Consider the following 24,720-nt stretch of genomic DNA (forward strand, 5'->3'; position numbering starts at 1 on the left):
CACATGACCATAGCATTTCGCCTGTTCTCATCAAGGGTCTCCGCCCATGTCTCATCAACCACCTCTGCCAATATCCGCTGTATTCTCCCTGGCTGCTCGCCGTGTGCCGGCCACAGAGAGCCTTTGCGCCTGTGCGAAGGAAAGGCTGCTCATCTGGCCAGTCGCAGCTGTAGGTACGCTTCGGTTGTATCGTTCTCGGAGCTCTCGTTCAAATGGCGTTGGAAGGGGAGCAAAAGGTGTCATGGACGGAAGCCTCACAGAAGACGCCATACCCGTCCACCGGGTCGGCGTATTCGCCACAACTCCATCAGTATCTGGTCCAGACCCGGTTCCGTCGTGATCATCGTCGTCAGCCGTTGGCTCCACTTCTTGTATCCTGGAACCGCGAAAACTTGGTCCGCTGTGCCGTTCGTGAACTGCTCTCGAGAGTGGCAGTGAGGTGCGACTGGCCACGAAGCCAGCTCCTCTTCTTGAGCTGCCGAGACTAGCTCTCAGTGTTGCTGACTGGTAAGATGTGCTTAGATTCCTTTCTCCCTTCCAATGCAGCAGTAGTCGTCGTACAGCCTTCTTGCTGTTCCTTTCCTTAACATCTAGTGCCACGTATTCTCGGCTTTTCAATTGCAGCAAAGATGATTGCCACTGACTCCACCAACGTGACTTCAGGTTCACCGACCAAGCCTGTTTGACGCGGTCCTCTTTGACGGCGAGATCTTGGGACATTCCATTCCATTCGTCCACCCATGCAGCAGTCAAAAGCTTACTCGTTCCCCCGTCGCGACTGCTCTCTTCTCGCCACAATTTCAGCATATGAATGAGACGACCATGTTCCACTACAATGTGGTGCTGATCCGTTTTCCAGCCCAAGTTCACGTGAGCACGAGTAGCTGTCTTCCACAAATCAAGATAACCTTTGGTGAAGGTAGCTTTGACGTGCTGTCTGCACCAGGCATAGGACTTTCGAGTCCCTGACCTCCAAGCTGATCTAGATCGCCATGTCTTGAGTGCATGCGTGACACTAATGTAGAAACAACCGCGCTGCACCCACTTCTGGAGGTTTCTTTTTTCATCGACGTCGATATGCCACATTTCCAATGCCTTATGTGCCCCTCGATGCGACGCAAACCGACGCGTTCTCGTGCTCGTCTTGGCGACTACTGAAGCTTGTCGTTGCCAATTGCAAAGAACTTTGGTCTTCAGCAGACGATCTGATATGGCCATGAGGGATGTCACGCCTCGCCGCGGTCTAGGCAAGGCCATGCCGGACACAGAATCCACAGCAATCCCGCGGCTGAGGGCGTTGATTTGGCCGAATATCGGTGGGGCCATGCACGCGCTTTGCCACCTCGATAAGCAGCTGCGAACGAGCTTGATTTCCAGCTTGTACTTGAAGACCTCTACCCTTGAGTCAAGATGCCACTGGTGTAAAGGGCCCTGAACGATATGGTGTCTGCGAAATGCAGCAACGTCTCTCAGATGAGACGCTGCTTGGTGGGACCATGTCCTCAAGACCCGAAACCTTCCATGTTCTTCGTACAGATTCTCCATGTGCGACCTAAGCCCCTGTAAACTTGAGCAAGCCGAATGCCATTGTTGCAGATGAATGGACACAGTGCGCGGCGGAAAACGAGGTTCCATTGGACTTAGGCAGGAGGTTGACCATTGTCTGAGGGCATTCTGGGCCATATTCCGTTGGGCATGAGCTAAGCTTGCATCTTCTGTGTCCAAGTCTTCACCGGCGCGCCTGAGCCATGAGGCCATAAGACGAGAAGTGAACACACGACGACCCCGGATCCTAGTTTCGGCCGTGACCAGCTCCCACGGGTCGAAGTGACGCATCCGCAAAATATGCCTCCTTGCTACGGCCATTCGTTCGAGCTTGTCAAGAGCGTGTTGTTTCCAGTGTGACAATCCTCTTAGGAGCAGTAAGTACCCCTTTACTTTGGTCGTTTTCCACTCCAGTACCGCATATCTTGCTTCGTCATCAGGCCCTCCGTTGATTTCATCGTCAATCACTGGCTTTGCTTCATCACCCTCGATCCCGCCTGCAGGGGGTTCTTCGACAGGTTGCTTCCTTTTAGTTGCTTGATGAGTGGCAATCTCCTGGACCGTAGATTCATGTACAGGAGGCGCGTGTACTGAAGGCTTTTGAGTACTGAGCTCATGTTCACGAGAACCCCGTGTCTCAGTATCATGCACAACATGGTCTTCCATGACCTCAGAAGCCCGCGGTCCATTTCGAACTGGTTCTGAGGCAGTAGCACCGACGCCGGTGCCGGCGCTGATGCTGGTGGTATCAGGCGGAAGCAGCCAATTCACCGTTCTTATGGGCTTTGTCCGTATTGGTAGAGCGGCCGTCTCGTTCTCATTTGCGGGGTGGATATAAGGCGCCTCAACGGGCTGAACTGTGGTGTCGCTGGCGCCACGTTGCACACTGGTGCCAGATCCTGAATGCCGGCTTTGACGACTTTGTTCTGTGTTTCCAGCCGTCGAGGGGGTATAGCTTTGGGGTGCCGGTTTATTATGGTTGATAGACTTCAGATCCAAGTGATTCGATACCAAGCCAACGCGCGTCAGCCTTGGGGGAGATGCAGCATAGCCCAAGTGATGTGATGCTTGCGCCTGCGAAGATAGCAGAGTCGCGTATGGTTCTCGGGGTGCAAGCTCGACCTCTTTAGAGGACTCGTCTCCGGACGTGATAGAGTCTCGATCGGTGTTTGTAAGCGCAGGCTGCGGCGTAGCAGCCTCCACATATCCGGCTCCGGCTCCGTCTTCATCTTCGTTGTCGTCGTCGCCGTTGTTTGATAATGCCCTGGACCCTTCGCTTCCGAACTCAAGGCCGATGCCCATCCTTGACAAAACGGCGTCAAGTTTCTCCTGGAGTGACCCTTCGCCGCGTTCACCGCCAACGCGGAATACGAGGCGCGAGATATGGTTTTCTTCCTCCGGGTCGATGCCGAAGAGTGGGAGCACGGCATCATAAGCCTGGAATAAGGCGTTTGTTGCCAATCGCTCGCCCTCGGGAAGGAGTTCGAGATTCTCCTGGGCTGCCGTGACGACACGGTGTAGGATGGCGATTTCTGGGAGTAGTTATCAGACGGAGTGCGCTTTGCAGTTGAAAGCATGGTGGGTGTAGGTAATGATGCCGTGAAAGTGCACTTTGAGCTGTACTTACCATGATCGCTGTAATAGGAATCCGAGCTTTGGACAGACACAAAGCTAGATATGCCGTCACGGGGGGCCAGCACTGGGCGATGCGGCAGCGACGGCATGTGAACTGGCGCCAGGCTGGGAGCATAATAGAATGGCCGTAGAAGAGTTTGCGGCGGTGTTGGTGGTAGTAGTATTGATGATGGTGGTAGTCACGGTAGCCGAGGACGATTGCAACTTGCCTTGGTAATGCTAAGGAGCCAGATTTGAATTCGGTGATGGTGTATAGTCGGGGAAGGATGCTGAATACATTTGACCGCGACAAAATGTACTGCTGGCAGCTGATATGGCAAGAGGCTTAAGGAGCTTCACGTTTTGCAGCGACGATTGCTCATGTAACGGGTGTTGAGTCGCGTCGCAAGAGTCGCAAATCGGAATGATGGCGATAAGCTGGTCGCGGCGCTGCCATGTCCACCGCGCACCGCGGGTTAGGCGCGTGGGAGGCTAACGAGGTCGCAATTGGCTAGCGAAGGGCGACGATAGATGATGTCCAAAAGCGAGGTTGACGGGAACAAGGCCGGATGCCACAATGGGCAGGTCAAGTATATTGTGATGAGTTAGCTGCTTCTCTCCAGTTGCAGCGGCCTTGTCCAGACAGACACACAGATATGTTTGCAGGTATCAGCAGGTGGTCAATCCATAGCCGCTCCCAACCCCGTCTTTATTTTCTCTTCCTATTCTTTTCTTTCTTCTCGTCTGTTTATTTCGCGTCCTATGGCGGAGCACCAAGGTAGCCGCTGTGGGGACGTTGCTGTTGGCTGGGCTGCAATCCAGTTGATCCTGGTGTCGCGACGCATTGCTGATAGGCCAGTCTGCTCAAAATGGGTGCTACCAAAGCCTACATACTGTATAGATACCTAGAGCCTCTCTGGAGCTTGTGCCCTGTGTTGCAACGGGCTGTCCCCCGCCACACCAAGGTACCTTGAGGTAGGTACCTGACTGGCCTGCCTTGTGTACCTAGGGTATTTCAGGTGCCTTTTGTAGGTCCCTCGAGGTAGCTAAAAGGAAATCATATATATAACCGAGTCTTAGACTTGGCTACATATACTTCTAATTCAATACGGGCTCATCCAATTACACTAAGATAGTCGCATTGCTCCAAAGGAGGCAACTGAGGTAAGGCACTGCGATTCCTAGGCTTACTGTAGGTACCTAATACACCCGTTGCCTATGTACCTCTCACCTTACCCTAAAGGCAAGATCTCGGCGACGTCTTTGATGCGTTCCAAGGTAAGGCAGATTTAGCCACCCGTACCCTCGTGTTGTGACGACGAAACTCCATCAATTGCGCGACAATCATATCTCGCACTCTGCTTCTACTCCCTTCTACCCGAGGTTCATCTCAAGCCGCTACCATGGTTCGCACACGGCCCATCCAGAAGTTTGCAGCCGCAGTCGGCCAATGTTCAACAGAGGTCAGTCCTCCTGTCGTGGCTCCTGGTCCACCCATAGCTACCCACCTTTCGGTTCGAACACGTACTGACCAAGATGTAGACCTCCATGTACGGCAAGTGCATCGTTGCCGACTACAACTCTGTCCACAAGGACAAATGTTTGAAGGAGTTTCTCAGACTGAAGGATTGCTATCTTGTATTTCTCACCACCATGCCCCTTTCCACCTCTGTCTCTCCCGAGTTTACCATGTCGCTAACACTGGATCATTCAATCACAAAAGATTGCTGCCCGCAAAGCAAGATAATGATGGTAGAAGCACAATAGACCAGTCTCTGAAACTTCGAACGTTGTTGCGGTCAACTCAGTCTTTTCTTTGGGCCTCTTAAGCCTTCATCATTTTCAACTACTCATGTTCCAGTGATCTAAGCTACCGTAAGGTTGTACTCACTGCATATCTCACATCTAAAGCTCGAGCAGGCGGAGTAAGAATGTCGCATGCTGCACTTCTTGCTCCTCTTCCGCAATGATTCCCTTCTGCTTTTCGTTCGGTACCTCTCCTTCCACCGTAGTGACTTCGTGCTTATCCACCGGTCTGCGGAGCGCCTTCTCAATGACTCTGGTCTGCGAGACAAACACCTCTTCGAGGCCAATATTGTCAGGGTCGCTGATAACCTTGTATTCCATCTTGATGTCATCCGTCGGCTGCAGCTTGGCCTTCTTTCTGAGACGCTGTACGCGATTAATGATCTCTCTTGCGAGACCCTCGTGGGCCAGTTCCACGTGAAGCTCAGCGTCCAAAATGGTGAGCACGTCATTGTCCGAGTTCGTCTCCAGATTCTTCGAGGACTCGTCTTCCTTCAAACCTCGTCTCACAACGAGATCACCTTCCTCCAACTTAATTCCATCGACGAGAATCACCTTCTTCTCCGAGTACTCCTTAACAGCGTCGCTGCCGAGTGTTGGGAGCGCCTTCTTGACTCGGGCCATGTCCTTCTTGAGCTTCTTACCTAGCACGGGCCAGTCGGCAGTAACGCTATACTGGACGTTGTACTTGGCCTCGTCAGATGTGAGAACTAGATCTCTTACATTCATCTCCTCCTTGATGTAAGATGAGAGAGACTCGAGATCTTGGAGATATTGAGGATCGCGATGAATGACAACGAGCGTCTTCAACGGAGTCTTGAGGCCGACTGCTCTTCTCTCGCGAGACACTCTGACCAGATCAATGACCCTCTGCATTCTAGCGACTCTGCGCTCGACAACCTCGTCGAACAACTCCTGGCGCACCTCGGGGAACGGCAAAAAGTGGACACTGCGCGCGTCTTCTGCCTCAGCCTCCTTAGGAATGAAGGGGCGGAGCTTTTGGTAAATTGTGTCGGTGATGAAGGGAGTGAAAGGAGCAAGGCCGCGGCATAGCGTGAAGATGACCTCGAATAGGGTGTTGAGCGCATGTTGGGTGTCCTCGACTCCATTCTCACCCTTGAGACGTCTTCGGTTGAGCTTGATGTACCAGTTCGTCGTGTTTTCAATGAGCCCGAGCAGACGCGGCACAACAGTATAAAGTCGATAGGCTAGTAGAAAAGGCATGTTAGCGAGGTTCGTGGACAAAGGTGTAAGAATCTCAACGTACCACTCATCTCCTGGTTGACGAATTGCAGCAAGCTCTGGCAGCTAGCTAAGATCCACCGATCCATCACGTTCTCGTTGTTCGACAGGGCCTTTGGACTCCAAGTGTAATCGATGCCCTCGACCTTCTTGAGCAGCGTCACTTGGCCTTCGAAGAATTTGTAGCTGTTCCAGAGAGGTAGTAGGACCTTTTGAACAACCTCCTTGACACCAGACTCCTTGAATCTCAATGGTTCAGCACGCACAACTGGCGAGTTGATGAGATAGAGACGGAGAGCATCGGAACCGTATTTGTCCATGACCAAATCAGGAACTGGGTAGTTCTTGAGACGCTTCGACATCTTCTTTCCGTCCTCGGCCAAGACTATGCCATTGACAACACAGTTCTGGAATGGAATCTTGCCGAAAAGATGCGTGCCCAGGACAAGTAGGGTATAGAACCACCCTCTGGTCTGATCCAAGCCTTCGGCAATGAAGTCACCAGGGAACGACTTCTCGAACTTTTCAACGTTCTCGAAGGGGTAGTGCTGACTGGCGTATGGCATACTGCCAGATTCGAACCAACAATCGAACACTTCCTCAATGCGTCTCAAAGTTCCCTTGCCCATTTTGCTAGGAATCGTGATATGGTCGATGCTGTCTCGGTGTAGGTCAGACAGGTCTCCAGTGTAGCCACTCAGCTCACGCAACTCCTGCACGCTGCCGACACACACTCGCTCTTCCAAGTCATCGCTGACCCAAAGTGGAATGGGAGTACCCCAGTAACGGTTTCGTGAGACGTTCCAGTCACGGGCGTTCTCGATCCAGCTGGCAAACCGCCTCTCCTTGACAAAAGAAGGCACCCAGTGAGAGCCTTTGATGTTCTCCAGCATCTGAGGGATAATCTCGGGGATGCGGACGAACCACGAGGGTACTGCGCGGTAAATGAGAGGAGTGTCAGAACGGTAGCACATGGGGTATGAGTGCTTGAGCGTGGAGTCGACCACAATCTTTCCGGCACCCTTCAGGTGTTTGATGATATGCTTGTCGGCCTCCTTGACGTGCATGCCGGCGAAATCAGAGACGCGGCTGGTGAAGTGACCACTGTCGTCAATAGGGTCGGGAGGCGCCCTGTTCTCGGTGACAATGCCAGCTGCAACGGCGACGTTGTAATCGTCCTCACCGAAAGCAGGTGCCTGGTGAACAATGCCAGTACCACTGTCATCAGTAATGTAGGTAGCGTTCAGTACCCTGAAGGCAACGTCCTTGTATTCATCATAGAAGTAGTTGAAGGGGGGCTCGTACTTCCAGCCGAGCATGGCCTTGCCGCTGATCTTCTCAAGGATCTTGAATTTGGCCTTCTTCACGTCCTTGTACAGTGTACCAAGAAGTTTCTCGAGCAGAATGTATTTCTTGCCTGACTTCTCGTCAAGAATCTTGATGTATTCGAGATCAGGGTGCGTAGCCAGTCCGAGATGCGAAGGCAAGGTCCACGGCGTCGTCGTCCACGCCAGCAGGTGAGTCTCGGGGTCTTCGATCAGGGGAAATGAGATGACGATGGCAGGGTCGCTGACATCCTGATAGTTTTGATTGGCCTCAAAGTTGCTCAATGCTGTGGTCAGGGCTGTTGAGTAAGGCATGACGCGATGGCCCTGATAGACAGCGCCTTTGTCGAATAGCTGCTTGAAAACCCACCATTCAGACTCCATGAAGGTAGGGTCCATGGTCTTCGGAGAACGGGCGTTAGTCAATCTCAGTAGTCTAGGATACATGGTACGCGATCTTACCTTGTAGTCGTTGTCGAAGTCGATCCAACGGCCGAGTCTCTCAACGGTATGGCGCCACTCCCCGCTGTAGCGCATGACAATAGATCGACATTCGGCATTGTAGTTCTTCAATCCCAACTGCATGACAGCAGCCTTGCCAGAAATGCCCAACTTCTTGTCAATCTCGTGCTCGATAGGTAGTCCATGGGTGTCCCACCCGAAGCGTCTTTCAACGTGAAAGCCCTTCATGGACCAATATCTCGGGATAATGTCCTTGATGGTGGAGGCCAGCAAGTGGCCATAGTGAGGAAGACCAGTGGCGAAAGGAGGCCCGTCATAAAAGGTGTAAAGGGGTTTGCCCTTTGTTAACTCTAGCTGCATACGCGATGATTGTCAGTACGGGAGCAAAAAAAACACGAAATGGCCTCGACGTAAACAGAGAGTGCGACTGTTGTCTCTGGAGCGAAAAGAGATCAGACTTACCTGACGCTCAAATGCCTTGATCTCACGCCATCTCTGGAGGACAGCCTCCTCCTCCTTGGGGAAGTCAATAGACATGATGTTGCTCGAAAGGCGACAAAGTTGAAGTCAAGAACCGCGTGAGGGAACGTAGCCTGGTTGCGGTTTGCGGCTCTGCCGAACCGAATATTGTCACACCAAAAACAGTAGTGAATTTGGTAGGCAGGGTTTCGTTGAGGAAGGTAGGCGGGAGCTGCGTAGCTTCTGGAGATCAACGAAGCCAAGCCCTCTAAAAACGAAGAGCTCTTAGAAAGATCACGAAGAAGCGTCAATGGGTCATGTGAGTCAAAACCCAAGGTACTGAGGATATGGATCTGAGAGGACGTGGGTGACTTGGGGGTATTTGGAGGGGTTCAGTGCGTGAGGTGAGTCAGTGGGGTAATTTTTTCTCGATTGACTTATCGAGCGCGGGGCAATCGACCAAGTCATCTCAGACGACCGGCACTCAGTTTACCTTCCTTAGTCATCTCAGCATGGTAGGTGAGGGGTTGGTGGGTGAGTACTGGCGACATCCGTAGGAACCCCAGTGCCCGGGTATTCTTGGTGCTCCTACAGGGAATAAGGTAGGTACTCCGTATACGGAGTCAGGGGCACTTCGGGAGGAGATACAGTGAAGGAACCCAAAGTACCAGGTGGAGAGCAAAAACGCTCCCAGGTGCCTAGGTGTCTAAGGTACGCACACACGCACACAACTTAAACGACTACGTTGGCACGGAACTTGAGGTGGTAGGTCCCAGGTCCGTTGTTCTCGCACCACTCCGAACCAGCACTTTACTGTGGTGGCCCATTCGTTGGGTTCTTCCCCCAGGGCAACTCAGTCCCGAGGTCACCGCCTGGACCTCACCTCACAGACATTACGAAGGTACCTCCCCAGGTCTTCCAAACAGGCATGCTACAAGGCCAGCCCCAAGGTGCCCTGGGTACCTGATCCAAGGAGTGTCACCCAAGCCTAGGAGGCGAGGCAACGTGCGGTCTCAGTAGAAGGTGCAGGCCAATTTGACGTCCCCAAGCAACCACTTTCATCACAAGAGCAACGCTTCCAATCCTCAGTGTTTCTCGGCGGGATCGTCGTCCGCCGTGTATTAACGTAAACAACACCCCGACCCGGACTCGGCCCAACACTACGCCCATCGGCCTGTCTCCTCTCTTTCGACCAATCTGAGACTTTCCTCTTTCCTCCTCTCTGCCTCCTCTCTGCCTCCCCTCATTCGAATCGTGCCTTTCCATCTTGTCCCCGGTAGACCATCGCCGCAAAACAAATACCTTCGTCGACGGAGCCCGCCTAGGCTGTCCCACATCGAACGGCTCGAATCTCAGCCCACCACCCCTTCGATATCAGCTACCGATTGTTGCCAACGAGCCCGGTTCAGGAGCTGCCTGTCGTAGCGATTAGCTACTACCTGCCCATTCCTTATACACAAGATCGGGAACCATAGCTATTTGTGGCCTCACCAGCGAGCCGTCCGGCGGTCCCCAGGAAATCGTTTCTTGGCCTAGCCCACCACCTTCGCCATGTCGTTCCTCTTCGGCCGGGCTCGGACAAGGCCTGCCGTTGACCTACCCAAACAAGCCAGAGACCACGTAACGAAACTCGAAGGGCCAAATGGCGCCGCCAAGGTTGGTTACACCCTCCAGCTCTAGCTAGCACTTGCTTGATCTCTAACGTCCATTTCCAATCCAGGCCGAAGAGCTCGCGAAAGTCCTGAACCAGATGAAGTTTATCTTGCAGGGAACCCATGGTACGCCTGCCTCATACAGCCCTTGTCGAAGTCAGCCGTTAACTTCAAGTCAGAGTCCGATAGCAGCCCAGAACAGATATACCAGCTGGTCACCGGCTTGATTGAGGAAGACTTGTTGTACTTACTGGCGGTGAACCTTTGGCGTCTGCCCTTCGAATCGAGGAAAGACACCCAGGTCATCTTCTCCTACGTTTTCCGATTCCGCCCGCCTACGGCATCCCCGAAAAGCGATCCTCTAGCTCTGTCTTATGTCGTCAACAACCGTCCACAAGTCCTCCTCGAACTGTGCCGCGGCTACGAACATAAAGAGAGTGCAACACCTGCCGGCTCTGTCCTTCGAGAAGTTCTCAAGTCGGAGGCTGCTGCCGCCATCATTCTCTACGACGACAACGAGGAGTCTGGGTCCAGCAATAAGGGCATCAACTTGATTGACAGGGACCGTCGACAGAGCGGCGAGGGCGTCTTTTGGAGATTTTTTGACTGGGTCGACAAGAGCTCATTCGAAGTAGCCGCGGATGCCTTTACCACATTCAGGGTAAACCCCCTTACTTGGAGGGACTAAAGGGGCTCAAGACTACGTCGCTAACACTCGCGTCTTGCAGGAACTTCTGACAAAACACAAGGAGCTGGTGCCGAGATACCTCTCTGTCAACTTTGACCTATTCTTCGACAAGTACAACAACATCCTTGTGCAGTCAAACAGCTATGTTACCAAGCGGCAGTCCATCAAGCTTTTGGGTGAAATCTTGCTGGACCGTTCAAATTACAGCGTCATGACAGCGTACGTGGACCGTGGAGAGCATCTCAAGATATGCATGAACCTCTTGAGAGACGATCGCAAGATGGTGCAGTATGAGGGCTTTCATGTCTTCAAGGTTTTTGTGGCCAACCCCCACAAATCCATCGCGGTCCAGAAGATCTTACTCATGAACCGGGAGAAACTGCTTACATTCCTGTCTCACTTCTTGGAGGATAGAACCGATGACGAGCAATTCATCGACGAAAGAGAGTTTTTGATCAAACAAATCAGGAATATGCCACCGAACCCAGTGCCGCCTCAGAGGCATGGCATGCCAGGTGGCGGTTAGGTCGACTACAGGCAAACGGGTTTTGTTGCCTTATGGCCTAGTTGTAATGCAATAGGTTTGACTTACATAGCTGTGTCTTACCCATGGAAGGGCTCTACAATGCATTTGTCGGTGAATCGTTACTAGCAGTGGGAAGTAAGGGTTGGGAGATGCAATGATGGGATTCGCATTTGCGCGGCGTTTTGAGCTCGGGTTTCCAGAGACAAGGAAGACGACAGACATGAAGTCCTTCATGAGTGCATTGCTCTTCATCAATCGACAGACGATAGCGACAAGCGGTTCTTCTTTCTGCTTTATTCACAAACAAGGTGTCCCATTAGCTAGCAGTACTGCTGTTTGGCCATCCATGCCTGTGCCTCATCCTTGTAATCATCACGCCATCTACTCAGGGGTGGCCGGCCTTCGACAATATCCCCAATACTCCACATCATCCTCTTGCGATCCATTTCTTCGGTTACCTCATTATCTGGGCAGAGAATGTAGAATAATCCTTCGGTCATCTTCTCCTCCAGATACTCGGCCACTTCCTCCGCTCTCCAAGCAGCGGCAGGCTTCTCCCTGCCAGGGGCAGCACCAGCAAGGCCTGTGAACGTCCAGCCCGGCACTAGGAGATGCACAGATGTGGCGGTGTCTTTCAAGTCGAACGATAGGTGCTCAGCCAAAGACTTGACAGCCGCCTTGCTGGCATTGTACGCTGGGTTTCCTGGTGGATTCGTAATACCCTGCTTAGAGCCCGTGATGACGATGGCCGACTTGGAAGACTGCCCACTTCCAACGAAGGGTAGCAGACTGCTGATTCCGTTGATGACGCCGTATAAGTTGGTGTCCAAGATTCTACGGAAGCTGTCTGTATCCTGCCATGACGACTTGCCACCGATGCCGGCATTGAGAACCAATAGATCAATACGTCCTGGAGTAGCAGTTGGTACGTGAAACGGAGGGCCTCATGAGGCGTTGCAACCATGGAGACGCGAGAATGGAGGAAAGGAGGAATGTACCTTCAATGAAAGTATTCACTTCCGTCTTGAGCGTCTCCCAATCCTGAAGGAGGCTCACGTCCAGCTCGAATGTGGCAGAGGACTCTCCAAGGGCTTCTTTTGCCGCCAGAAGAAGCTTCGTATCGCGATCAACTACGAGGACCTTCATTCCATGGCCAACGCACTTCTTGGCGATTGCCAATCCAATGCCAGATGCACCGCCAGTGATGACAGCCGTGTTGCCAGGGACGAAGAAGGATGCCATTGCTTAATCGATGTCAGTGCGTGGAATGTAGACAAACAAAATTATCCTCTCAAAACTGGAGTGCAAGCTCAGGCATCTCGTAAGTCTTTGTGATTTATATAGGCAAATGTGCTTCTTGCAGCCCGTTGGCCATCAGATGGTGCCACGGGGCCGGCAGGCGTCGTTTGCGGGGAAATCACCGCCTCGGATTTTAGTACTATCGCCGCTGGGCTCCTCCATTGATGTCACACACGCGGACGATGTTCGAGGTTCGGTAGACCTGGTCAATGTTGGTTCGTCAACGCCCACTAGGCCGATAATCCATTACACTTTGAAAACAATACAGTATGATATCGCGCATCATCACAAGCCAGCCTCAACCCTTGACGCCCCTCTTTTTCAGCCCGAGTTCGTGAGGGGGGGAATCCCTCGCGCAAATAAGAATAATTCAACACGCGCAACTCATTACTTTGCTCGCATCACCTAGACGCCTGCGGGGCTTGCTTGGCAAGCATGACACTGACGCTTTCGCGCGCGTTGGATGTCGTCCAAACGCTGTCCCTGCCACCTCGTCGCCAGTCGTCGCCCGTGGCATCTTCGCCTCCTCCTCTGGTTGCTTCTCCCATGATGATCTCAAGATCCCGTTTCTGCGAACTCATCCAATTTCTCACAAAGTTGGCGGGGTCTTGGCTCATTGACGTGAAGAACGAGTGCTTCGCCTTAGAGCTCGCGACGGCCGAGATAAGCGTTGCTAGCTGTTCATCCATAGCAACAACCTCCTTGAGGGCGCTCGCATACGCAGGAGTGGTAACAAAAGGTACCAGCTTGGCTCGCAAGGGGTCATCTACCGCCACACGCACATCGTAGATGGTGGGCTGTGCGTCGCTGTGAAAATCCTCGTCAACTCGTACGGTGTATGGTAAGCTGACTGGTGGCAGAGGTTGGAGGTGGGGTTGGATGTAATCATTCAGGTTAGGAATGATACCAGTATCGCTGCCGTTGACAATCTAGACAACTAGTTAGACGCCAAACATCGTTCCTTGGTTAGGTCACAGCAAACCTTCTTAAGAAGCTCATCGCAACGGAAGTTGCGCTTCTCCTCGTCTTCTTGGAGACCCATCATTTTGATGTACTCCCAAATTGCGAGGACAACCTCTTGGCGGGAAGCCTCAGCCATGTCCACAACATCGGCCAGCTCAGGGCTGAGAAGATATCGCTCCGGATCTTCCTGGCGATGGAGGTTGATAGTGATGTTCATGTTCTCGTCCCCGCTCCGCTTGAAGGTGAACTCGTCGAAGTCTGCACTTGCCGCTGCGCCTTGCGAAGCAGGTTTCTTCCACTCCACGGTCTGATCGGATGCGGCCCTCGAGCGGGTACGATCGAAATCGACGTTCAGCGCTTTGAAAAAATGGGAAAGTCGATGTTTCTGGCTCACAGGCGCAGAACTTTGTCTCCTTGACCCAGTCGCGCCTTCTACTTCTGCAGACTCCATCTTCTGGTCAGTTTCTCCCGACGTGTCGTCCGATCCGTCCTCGAGTAGTCGTCCCTCGATCTTGACCCTGTAAGAAGGCTCGGCGCTGGGGGTGAAGTCGAAGCTATCAACGCTGAGACCACTTCCTTGCCATGCCTGGTCCTCGACAGTATTGCTGATCCAGATACGAAGGGTTTTGTAGTGCTATAATGCAAGACTTAGCTCTGCTGTCGCGTGATGCCGAGAGGGATGAGGATGGCTCCTAATGAAGTCGCATTGCGTAGATTTACTAACCTTTGCGTTTCGTCCAACTGTCTCGACAATGTCGAGTCGCTTGCGCGTCATGGCTGCGTCCAAACGTCGCTCAAAGTCGCGCAAATCCTTGTATCTCTGGGCGACCTCGGTATCCGTGATGCATTCGTCGACACCATCAGGCAATGTCTTATCGGTCGGCTTTCTGCTGCGACGCTTGGCAAGCTCGCTCGTGAGGGCCTGGCCCGGAGGATGGTGCTGCGCCATGGCGGCCTGGTTCATGGCTGCTTGAGCATGATGGCTCGGAGGCATGATGGGACCTTTGGGCGGCATAGTTAGCACAATCGTCGTCGTGTCTAGCACTTTGGGACTTGTCGCGCAACAGTAGAGCAAGGGAAAAAGGTATCCGAGGTCCCAAAAGGCTAAGGTAAAGAAGGAACGGGCATACCGATGCCGCCTCTCCGTTGATTTGGGGCATGTGGAGCCCGCTGGGGAACCTGCGGCGCGCCAGCATGGGCGGCGTATTGGCGGTACTGGGGCTGCATTTTCGATGATGACTTTTGGAAAAATGCGCGCAAAGCAAATGACGACAACCAGATTTTTTTCCCACTGAGGATCGAGAATCATAGATAACGCTGCCAAAGATGCCAAATGTGAGAGGTCGCGTCGTTTCTCAAACGCGCGCGTGCATGAGTGAACGACGGGCGGCGAAGGCGCAGGGTCAGGCGCAAGGTAGCACCTATACCGGCCACAATTGGCCGGTTGATGCAGCAGCCCCTGTCCAGGCTCCACATTAACTGAGAGTACCTTAGGTACCTAGGTAGATATCCGAGCCACTCCAGCAGACGGGAGTCACACCTGGTACTAACGTGGTATACCTCCACCACCCGTCCATAATGCTCGAGTGCCAAAAGACTACCACAATAGAGATAATGTAACCATTTCGCGAGAACGGTTACCTCCCGTCACCTTTCATCTACAAGCTATAGACATTTACACCAACACTGCTATGCTCTCCTCTGATGTTGGTGGCTTCACATCAGGTAGGTAGGCAAATACCTGATTACATCTACCAACGTCATCCGTACATACGGTTTCTGAGTCCACCTGCGTGCGGCGGCGGTATTCGCTCCATTTCCAGAAGGTCATTGGATATTGATGGGAGCACACGCATGATCACGGTTTTCAAATCTCGTGGGTTAATTTTCTCCGAGGACCTATTAGACCCCTAAAACCCCCTGAGCGAAGCAGCGAAGACCACAATCCCCACCTCGTGAATGCTTCCATTGAGTGGAAAGCTGCAGGACTTCCCTGTAAAAGAGGTCAAGTTGTCGAAGAGTGCATAGCCGATAATACGCCACGCTCCCGAATGCTTCCTCCTGAACCATATTTCGTTGCATTACAAACTTCTAATAAGTTTCTCTCGCTGGCTCTCTGCCTGAAAGCCGCTGTTCTCGCCTCAACCCTCAACCCTCCCTGAGATCCGTGAAGATCTTATGGCCCCAGACGTCGTAAGCCTCAAACTAATTAGAACTGTTGGCCAAGACCATTCTTGGACTGTCTTTTGCTGAAACGGTTTCGCTTGGTAGTAGAAGCTGAATCATCCAGACTGGCCTGGCTTTTGCTGAGATGGTTCCGGCCGGATCGGTCGCTGACACTGAAGCTATCAGGGTAAACGCCTCGTCCACCAAGAGTGCTGGCCGGGCTCGACACTGTGGATGACATATCGAAGCCGTTGTCGCCGGCATAAGAGCCGGAGAGATTTTGAGACAAGGCCAATTCCTTGGCTCTCTCTAGGGACTCTATCCAGTCGCTGGCTGTGGTGCCATTCTCTGAAGAGCTGGAGCTTCCCTTGGGCTCCTCAAATGTGTAGTGGACGCCGCCCTGTCGGATTTTAGATGAGCGGCGAGACTTTTTGTCCAGGATACTTACCGCATCGACACACCATACAGTCTGCCCCTTCACGTCAAGCTGCGTCCTCCAGGTGCACTCGGGTGCAAGCAGTGAAATCTCTTGCTTGGCGCGCTTTTCTTCTCCGCCAGCCGGTGCCAGCAGTATGCGGCCGCTTGAAGTTATCATCACCAGCCTCTGTCTCTTCTTGGTCGTACTTCCGCCAAAGAACCTCGATAGCTTCTTGTGTCCCTCGGCGTGCTCGCCGCCTTTACCATGGCCGCTCGGCAGGGGGCTCGAGACGACCATCAAGTCGCCCAGTTTCAGAATCCTCTCATTATTCTTCGTCAAGACTGGAGACCACTCAATATCCAGCTGGGTTGGAGGAGGAAGCTCCGTGATGATCCTGGCTGGTCGAGCGCTGCCATTCAGGGCCGAACTTTGCGGCTGGGAGCTCCTTGGCGGTGCAGCAGAGTTCGGACTGTTGCTCACACCGTTAAGTTGAATGACAGTCGGATCTTGTGGTGTAGGATTATAAGGTCGAAGGCGTGGGGCTTTGGTTCTCCATAAGCCTTTGCCAAATGCTTGTCCGTCAAAGAACTCGTGATTTTTGATGTGCTCGACAGTGAGACGACGGGCTGGGTCAAGGACCAAGCATCGCTCTACTAGATCACGGGCTGCTGGTGGAAAGGCGGTAGGGAAGTCGTACTCCAAGTTGACAATCTTCTGAAACGTGAGATATTCCGTTGCGGCTTTAAAGGGTGGACGACCTGCTAATAGCTGGTATACTATGCATCCGAAAGCCCACAGATCGCTCGCCTTGCAGGCGTTCTTGCTGGTCAGGAGTTCGGGACTGACATACTCGGCGGTACCCACGAATGAAGCTGCCCGGTTGTCTTCGTCTGCCTCGCTGCGGCCATTCTCGGGCAGTCCCCGCGCGCTTTCAGCAACATTCTGCGCCTCTCTCGGGTCTTTGAGTAGCTTGGCTGTGCCGAAATCTGTAATCTTCACATGCATGTGGTCGTCCAAGAGGACATTCTCGGGTTTGAGATCGCGGTGGATGACTCCTCTCGAATGCATGTAGTCGATGGCGTCTAGTATTTGGGCGCTGTAGAACCTCGTACACTCCAGATCAAAGGAGCCCGTCTTTTTCAGTACTCCAAGCAGTTCGCCGCCGTTGCAAAGGTCAAGAACGTAGTATAGAGACATTTCGTCCTGGAACGTGTAGTAAAGGCGTACGATTCCAGGATGCTCGGTGAGGCGATTCAGGGTATTCTTCTCAATGTTAACGTACTTGATCTTCTTCTCCTTGATGATATGCTTCTTCTCGAGGACTTTGATGGCGTACTCCTTGAGAGTCTGTCGATCAGTAGCTAAATAGACCGTACTGTACGAGCCCTCTCCAAGCACGCGTCCAAAGGCGAAGTCTCTAACCCCCTTCTTGACATGCCGGATGACTGTCTTGCCGTTTGAGTCTGTTTCTCTGCGCACGCCTACGGCGGCACCGCGGTCCTTCCACTCTTCACTACTGGTCGGTAGCGGCGCCTCTGGGCCATAGGGATCTTGGGGGCCTCCTGGCGCTGCTGTTGCCGAAACATATCCACCACCCATGCCTTTCGAGCTCCTCCGAGGGGGCAAGGATCCGGAGCCAGGAGGCAGTTGGGATTGGCGTGTTGGATTGGCCGGCGCCCTGTAACTCGGCTCCCTTGTTGGCGTTGAGCTGCCTGGATAGCCCTGAATGTGGTTCGAATCTTGCCTGGCGAGCAAGCCGTAGGCAGAATGGCGCGCCCGGTCGCTTTGACCTTGTGGTTGATGAAGCGGATGTCCCTCTTCAGTTGCCACGGGTTGGTGGCTATATAGTGCAGAGACAGGCCGCGCTGTTGGCGACACGGAAGATCGATTCCCTGGAGCTCTGTCAAGTTCGGAGTATGGGGAGACGGGCTGTCTGTAGACATCTGCGCGCATTGCGGCACTAGGGCTCGTTCGGCGGGGTTCGACATGGCTCGGTGAGCCATCGTATGCGGGTGATGGCGCCTCGGAGGATTGTGTGTGGGATATGGGAGACAACAAGTTGTCTGAGGTGGGAGTAGATCCAAACGGACTCGGGGATGGTTGTGTGGTCGGGTCGTCGAGGGGCGCTAGACGGGTATGAGCATCAAGTTGATACTGTTGCTGGCGTTGAATATCATGGTCTGGTTGCCGGTCGGTCGATGATGGGGTATCGGCATCTTGGGAGTCGCCTGGAGAGGCATCGGCGTCGTCTGGATTGGCTATTCGCAGTCCCCCGAGGGCCCTCGATAGACTGAGGTCCCCATTCATGATTCGTGTTCAAGTCGGAGGCGGGCTGGTAGGAGGGGAGGGGAGGGGGAAAAGAAGAGGGGGAAGTAAGATGGGAATGAAGGGCGGCAGAATGGCGATGGGGAAAATTGATACGGGCAACAGTGTAGGTGACGTGGTGGTGAAGATGAGGTACGAGTCGGAGTCGAATGGTGGGTGTGTGTGGCTCGGAATGCCTCGTGGGATGGCCAGGTGAGGCGAGTTAAGGAACGACGCGGCGCAGCACAACAAAAAGCGGATGCAAGACGATTGAGGTCGTCAGTCCAGTGCCGGGGAAGGTCAGGCAAGGGTAAGAAGAGTGGAAAGCATTAGAGTCCACATCGACCACCACACAACGTCCTGTCCAGGCAGTGCAGTGCAGGCAATTGCTGATTTGGATAAGACAAGACGACGGACGGGAAGTCGGGTGGTGAGGTAGATCTGATTCTGCAGGACGGGAGGTAGTGCGGAGGAAGGTAAAGAAGGTGAGGCAGGTAAGGCAGATAGTGCAGGACTGGCTGTAATGAGAGGTACCTACGCAGCGCTCCATTCTTACCTCTGTGTACCTCCGTAAGGTGCGTACGGATACCTTACCTACCAGTTATGGTAGGGTGTGCTTATTGGTGCAGTTTGGCACACCTGCCCAGGTCTCTCCACAATCCACCCACCTAGAAAAGGGCATCTACTACTCTGTATATACACTACCTTACCTATGGTACCTTTCCTTGCCGTGCAAATTTACCTCACCTGTCTGCCTACCTTACACCTAAGGTAAGGTAAGGTAAGGTATGGAAGTCAGGTAGCCAAGGCACTATCAAACACCTCAAGAGGTACGGCCTAAGGTACCCCGTGTGGTGGAAAGCATTGAAGGCATGGCGTAGTACTGGTGCCTCAGCACTCTCAGTGACAAGGCCAGTGAATTGCACAGAAAACATGCCCACCTACATCAAATACCTTGATAAAAGGTGCAAGGTTTCTCTTTTACAAAATGTCAAGAAGACAGAAGCAATACTACAACTAGCAATGTTGAGCAATTTCTAAACAGAACCCTTTCAGGTTCCCTATGATATTCCCACCTGCCATAGTACTCTCCTTGGAAGGACTTGTTGATGTTGAAGGTGGTCGAGACTACACAGATCCAAGTGCCTTCCATGAATGAGGAAATCTACCAACCAAACAATGGAATGGAATGTCCGGCTTCCAGGTCCTTCAGAAGGTGACAGGTGGGCCCGGCAGACCCCTTTTCTCCCCGGGCCTACTCGTGCCCGGTCCCACTTTGATGGGTTGCACTAGGTACCTTACCTACTTTACCTAAAGCCAAAAGGTACTTACCTAGTTACTCCGTAATACCTAGATCAACACTCAAAAATCGGCAGCCATCTCAGGTGGAGATTGCTGAAGTATGGAGTGAACCAGGCACTCCCGTCCTTTTCATCTCAATATGGATGCAAATCATAGCTCTTCCTGAATTAATGGTAACATTATTTGTCGCCTGCCTACCTTACTTATACATTGGTTTAAACCCCGGGTATCTAGCCATGCTGTCTGCCTTCGTCCCCCCAAAAAAAAAATTCCCAGCACAAATAACTCCGACTTCTTCCCCGGAAACGCCAAGGACCTTCTTTAGTTTCCCAACATGATTATCGACTCTCAATGGCGATGGTGAAGAGCTCGTCGACAAACGTCGGTACATCGTTTACTCTTTCCGCCTCAACATTCGAACTCTGCATGCCGCCACCAGCATGGACATTAGTTCTCACCTCAGCCACCTGTAGTGTTCGCATTTCAATGGCACTGCCGCTCGCACTGGGGCCGCGACAGTCATCGTTCACAGCCGTCGTCTGGTCACCGCCAGTACTGCTGGCCATGTTTCCGGGGTTGTCGCTGGCCCTTCTGCCCAGCATTGTTGGTGTTCTTCGATTAGATACACCCACATCGTGAGATCCCGAGTGAGACATTTCGTCGGCTTTGTGGATCTCGACACGAATCTCTTCTGATACCATGATGCCCCCAAACGGTGAAGACTGGTTGGCTATCTCGTTATTCGGATATGTGGGAGGTGGCCCATCGAAGCTTGAAGTGCCTGGTGACATAGGATCGCTGTCCCGTCGTCCTGTCCAGAGTTTGAGGGTCGAGCTTGATGCGTTCGAATATGTCCTCGATGAAGAGCGCCCGAGAGCTGTGGAAATCGGGTTCCCTTCCGAATCGACGGGGCGCGACAGGCCGAAGCGTCCAAGATTACGAAGACGTGACGAGAAGTGAAACTTTCCGTCCCTGGCCATGGCAGGGCTGGACTTCTCAAGCGGCACCGACTGGACTACCGGTGCCAGCTCACGATGCACCGACTGGGTAAAGGCAAGATGCCGCGATGCATCTCGACCCACAAGCTGATGGACCTTGAAAAAGTTCAACGGAACGAAATCACACTTGGGGCTGGAAAATATGACGTGAATCGGGATGACCAGGCGGAACGCGATCAGGCTTGTCGGTTGTGAGGCTGAGCCTTCGCCCGCAGGTAGAGTGACGACGGTACTGGTGAGAATGGCCTCATTGAAGATCGGGTCGTCGATCCAATCTCTCAATGCGTCGATACTCTCAGTCAACCGTGTTGCAAAGAGCATCTCTCGTGTGCCTAAGTTGCTCATAGAAGCAATCCTCCTACTCACCCCGAGCGTGGTCAGCCGGTCGAGCTGCTGGAGAAAGCCGAGGTGCCAGGGCTCGACTCGGTCGATGGGCATTTGCACGCTGGGCAGGAGGTGTCGGGCCCCCTTACGAACAGCAACGTCGAACCCATAACTACCTACTCGAGCGCGAATGCCAAAGAAGCTCACGTGTACGCCGGGCTCAAGCTGGTTGTTGTCGTTGGCGTACGAAGCCATGTTCTGCAGCTTCGTCGCCAGGTCTCTTGACTGGATCTGCATGCTGGACGCGATGATGTTGCTCACCTGACGGAGCTCTGCAAAGCGGTAACCAGCGGCCTCAAGTCTCTCGATTTCTCGATCAGTCTGCACTCGTCGGACCAAGAACATAAGAGAACCCCGCCCGAATTCGTGAGCCTTGCGGCGGCCAATGCCTTTTTCTGCAAGGTCGTCACTGTTGCTAGTAGCCTCGACCTTCCTTAACGAACCGTCGGGTCTCAGAATGGTGTCGACGTCTTGCTGGCTGCTCGTCTCATGTCCAGGACGTTCTCCGCTCGCGCCCGTTGGTAAGATCTCGTCCCATAAGAGTCCAACAGATGTCAGGTGTTCCTTCATCTTCTCGGCAAGGCCGGCAGCCGCAACGCAAAAGAGTTCGCGGAAAATGACGTCGTAATTTTCAATCAGCTCGCCATGCTCGTTGATCAGCTGGATGGCGGCACGGGAGTCACGGTCGCGGCCTCGTCTTGGAAGGTGGGCAAGATGGTTTGTCATTCCCCCTATGAGTGTCGAGATGCCAGACCAATTCCGCGACGCCTGGAACATCCACAAGAACAAGGGGTGGGCGATGCTGAAGTTGTCGCTGGCATTTCTCTCAAGGAATGTGTCGGTGATCTTCTCGGTAGGGATCAGGCCATCTGGGTTGACGAGGATGCGATTGTGCTTGTCGAAGACCGCAGCAGCGAGGACGACCTGCTGAGCTTTGCTGGCATAGCGTCTCATGATGCGGGCAGTGTAAATGGCTGTCCCGCCCATGACGAAGCAGGCACCGATGGACTAGTCAAGTGGTCAGCGCTTCAGGCTCATTCTCAAGGAGGAGACGCAAGGGTCGTCTTACCAAACAAATGACAACAATCACGGTTGTGTTGCGAGATAGCTCGTTGCTTCCGACGTTGAGGCGAACGAGTTGATACTCAGTACCTGTGGCAGCACACCAATGCATTCCAGAGACTGCACCGGCCAAGACGACAGAGCAAGCAGCTCGTTTCCACCAGGATGTGGTCCAGGCTGCGCGGAAGACGAAGAAGAGGGCGAGAGCCACTATGCTAGCAGCGACCGCGATGAGTGCCGCACCGACAACATTGATCGGATTGTAAATGCAGATGTAGTTGTCGATGGAGTTGTTTCCGAGATAATGCATTCCGCAGATTGCAGCACCAGCCAAAACACCTCCAATGCAGACTCGCCACCAAGAAACGGTATTGTTGATACCAACGGCGACAAAGGCAGCGAGAAGTACGGCAATAGGGACGAAGAAAGACAAGGCTGTGAAGCCGCTTGAATATGCAATTTGCAACTCCGGTTCTCCGTTGGCCAAGTCTATGGCTCTATTTCCGATGAAATGCTAGAGGCCTGTTAGACGGAGCGAGCTGCCGAGGGCAAGAGACGTACCATGCACCAAATTGCGATGCCGCCCATCGTAACCGCTGAGCTGACCAGGAGCAGGCTGTGAATTCGAGTGTCAGCCAAGAGTCACGGGGTAGTTTTGCGAACAATGCGTACTGGTTGAATTTGCCCTTGGGTGAAGTCCGTCTGTTGAGCAGTTCCAGCGTGGAAGCGGCGCCGATCAAGCTTACGGCAAAGCTGAGAGTGATGAAGCCGCCATTGAAGGCTCTTGGAACTACCTGTCCGTGGTACTCTGCAAACAAGTCCTCGGTTGTTGCGGGCATCTTGACAGCAACATGAGAGAAAGCCCGCCCGAAAACGTGTCGTTCTGGAATGTCTCTCATAGACCTCGATGGTCTACCGGCGGCTCACTGATATATTTCTCAACTCGCGTGGTAAGCCGGGGAATGAGAAGACCGTTGACCAAGCTCAGATAGAGAGAGAGAGAGATTATGGATACGTGCTTCATGTGAACGGCTTGGGGCCCGTTCAAGACATATATCAAGGGTGTCAGGGTAAGACAAGGTGGCGGTACAAGACTGGTGGATGCTCCAGGCGTGACGACGGGCAAAGCTCGCAACGCATCCCCACTGACACGGAGTGTAGTTCTCATGAGGGACTAGCTGGGGGTCATGAATCCCACCTTTCTTCTCTTCTTCACCCTTACTGGGCACGAAAACGAGCAGTTATTCCTGGGCCTCCAGCTTGGAGGACGAGGCTAGACTCGGTCGATGTACCTATGCCACGCTTGGCCAAGGGCCGGGTGTTCCTGGCTGGTCTGAGCTGATCGACGTCGAATGGATCAAGAAGCGGTGGTTCGTCGGTAAAGGGCAGCCGAGCCGATCAAGATCAGAACAAGCCTCTTTCTAGTCTGCTCCAAAGTTGACTAACAAGCATGGTTGTTATCCAGCTCGGACCTTCGTTCACGGTCACCTGCTTTTCGTGACGACCTACCTTAGTGTGCCATGAGCTAGTTATTTGTCGCAGCGGGTCGGGAGGGGTGTGGCCCTCTTCCAAGAAGGTAAGGAGACTGGTCGCTCCTTTGCTCCGAAGAGCAATCGTTAATCGACTGTGTTCTGTGACCACCGGCTGGACTGGGACGGTGAGTTTGACAGCAAAGACAGAAGTTTTAGCTGTGCGAATCTCCACTGGAATACCATGAGACATGGAAGAAGAAACGCCATTCCAGCCATTTGTGACTAGCATAACGTAGGGATTGGCAAGTCTTTCAGCTAGCTGGTCGCTACACGGAACATGTCGTAGACACGCATGAAGAGACGCCCTCTCAAGTTCCAACAGTAGTACCTGCCAGCTCCAAGTGCCCCACCACTACGAATGCATACATATGTCGTTGGACTGTTGGACTTGGAGACGTCGATACTTTGATAGGTAGTCAGCGGCATGAGAGACATGGCAGGGTCAAGGGAGGAATTTGGCGGTTCACTCCTCGCCCTTGACTGAGCAGAAAACCAGCGTCTTGTTCAACCGAGGTGACCTCTATGAGTATTTCTTTGCCCAGGAGGCGCCGACTAAACCGATTGGTCTCTACAGCACGGCTCGGCGTGTTCGAGTCAACGGTTGGCTCGCGAGACTTAGCTTGGGCGGCGGCTCTATGCCGCACTATCAGCCCAAAGGCGAGAAACACTCAAGAAAACACATGTCGTACCTCCTGCCTCGCAACAAACCGAAAGACACACTTCGGGAGCCCTTCGCGCAAGAACACACAACTTCCGTCGATTACGGACCTTTCCAGAGCAATCAGGCTATGCACATAGGTATCGCCGACGGTTGCTGGGATGATCTAGACGGAAGATGGCAGGATGATCTGCACTTATCCCTGCAGACGGAAACAGGGGAGGGGGGCCTGGCGGGGATGCGAAGTCGGAACTGGAGAGTATCATCCGGCTGTGAGCTTTCTGGAGAGTCCCGCGATAGAAGCTCATTCGCTAA

At 53.2% G+C, this 24,720-nt stretch overlaps 8 protein-coding genes across 8 annotated transcripts; 2 read left to right on the plus strand and 6 right to left on the minus strand.

Annotated features, from left to right (window-relative positions):
* Window positions 1-54: 54 nt before the first annotated feature.
* CPAR01_06130 (uncharacterized protein) lies at window positions 55-3,269 on the minus strand (the record flags this gene model as incomplete). The annotated part of the gene is made up of 2 exons (XM_060490404.1): window positions 55-3,077; window positions 3,173-3,269. The coding sequence occupies 2 exons, from the start codon at window positions 3,267-3,269 to the stop codon at window positions 55-57; spliced, it is 3,120 nt and encodes a 1,039-aa protein (XP_060351870.1).
* A 1,293-nt stretch (window positions 3,270-4,562) lies between these two features.
* On the plus strand, window positions 4,563-4,906 carry CPAR01_06131 (uncharacterized protein; the record flags this gene model as incomplete). The annotated part of the gene is made up of 3 exons (XM_060490405.1): window positions 4,563-4,622; window positions 4,702-4,797; window positions 4,883-4,906. 3 exons carry the CDS (start codon window positions 4,563-4,565, stop codon window positions 4,904-4,906), a joined length of 180 nt encoding a protein of 59 aa, XP_060351871.1.
* Window positions 4,907-5,064: 158 nt separating this feature from the next.
* Window positions 5,065-8,531, minus strand: CPAR01_06132 (isoleucyl-tRNA synthetase; the record flags this gene model as incomplete). Its single annotated transcript, XM_060490406.1, has 4 exons — window positions 5,065-6,173; window positions 6,233-7,934; window positions 7,995-8,348; window positions 8,457-8,531. 4 exons carry the CDS (start codon window positions 8,529-8,531, stop codon window positions 5,065-5,067), a joined length of 3,240 nt encoding a protein of 1,079 aa, XP_060351872.1.
* A 1,473-nt stretch (window positions 8,532-10,004) lies between these two features.
* On the plus strand, window positions 10,005-11,319 carry CPAR01_06133 (uncharacterized protein; the record flags this gene model as incomplete). The annotated part of the gene is made up of 4 exons (XM_060490407.1): window positions 10,005-10,109; window positions 10,174-10,231; window positions 10,285-10,766; window positions 10,834-11,319. The coding sequence occupies 4 exons, from the start codon at window positions 10,005-10,007 to the stop codon at window positions 11,317-11,319; spliced, it is 1,131 nt and encodes a 376-aa protein (XP_060351873.1).
* A 320-nt stretch (window positions 11,320-11,639) lies between these two features.
* On the minus strand, window positions 11,640-12,561 carry CPAR01_06134 (short-chain dehydrogenase/reductase; the record flags this gene model as incomplete). Its single annotated transcript, XM_060490408.1, has 2 exons — window positions 11,640-12,229; window positions 12,318-12,561. 2 exons carry the CDS (start codon window positions 12,559-12,561, stop codon window positions 11,640-11,642), a joined length of 834 nt encoding a protein of 277 aa, XP_060351874.1.
* A 458-nt stretch (window positions 12,562-13,019) lies between these two features.
* CPAR01_06135 (SWIB/MDM2 domain-containing protein) lies at window positions 13,020-14,808 on the minus strand (the record flags this gene model as incomplete). The annotated part of the gene is made up of 4 exons (XM_060490409.1): window positions 13,020-13,547; window positions 13,601-14,215; window positions 14,306-14,583; window positions 14,712-14,808. 4 exons carry the CDS (start codon window positions 14,806-14,808, stop codon window positions 13,020-13,022), a joined length of 1,518 nt encoding a protein of 505 aa, XP_060351875.1.
* A 982-nt stretch (window positions 14,809-15,790) lies between these two features.
* On the minus strand, window positions 15,791-18,472 carry CPAR01_06136 (uncharacterized protein; the record flags this gene model as incomplete). Its single annotated transcript, XM_060490410.1, has 1 exon — window positions 15,791-18,472. One exon carries the CDS (start codon window positions 18,470-18,472, stop codon window positions 15,791-15,793), a length of 2,682 nt encoding a protein of 893 aa, XP_060351876.1.
* A 1,637-nt stretch (window positions 18,473-20,109) lies between these two features.
* CPAR01_06137 (uncharacterized protein) lies at window positions 20,110-23,054 on the minus strand (the record flags this gene model as incomplete). Its single annotated transcript, XM_060490411.1, has 4 exons — window positions 20,110-22,161; window positions 22,223-22,729; window positions 22,777-22,831; window positions 22,888-23,054. The coding sequence occupies 4 exons, from the start codon at window positions 23,052-23,054 to the stop codon at window positions 20,110-20,112; spliced, it is 2,781 nt and encodes a 926-aa protein (XP_060351877.1).
* Window positions 23,055-24,720: the final 1,666 nt, after the last annotated feature.

The sequence above is a fragment of the Colletotrichum paranaense genome, assembly GCF_030867605.1.
Source record: "Colletotrichum paranaense strain IMI 384185 chromosome Unknown Scaffold_4.1, whole genome shotgun sequence".
NCBI lineage: Eukaryota > Fungi > Ascomycota > Sordariomycetes > Glomerellales > Glomerellaceae > Colletotrichum > Colletotrichum paranaense.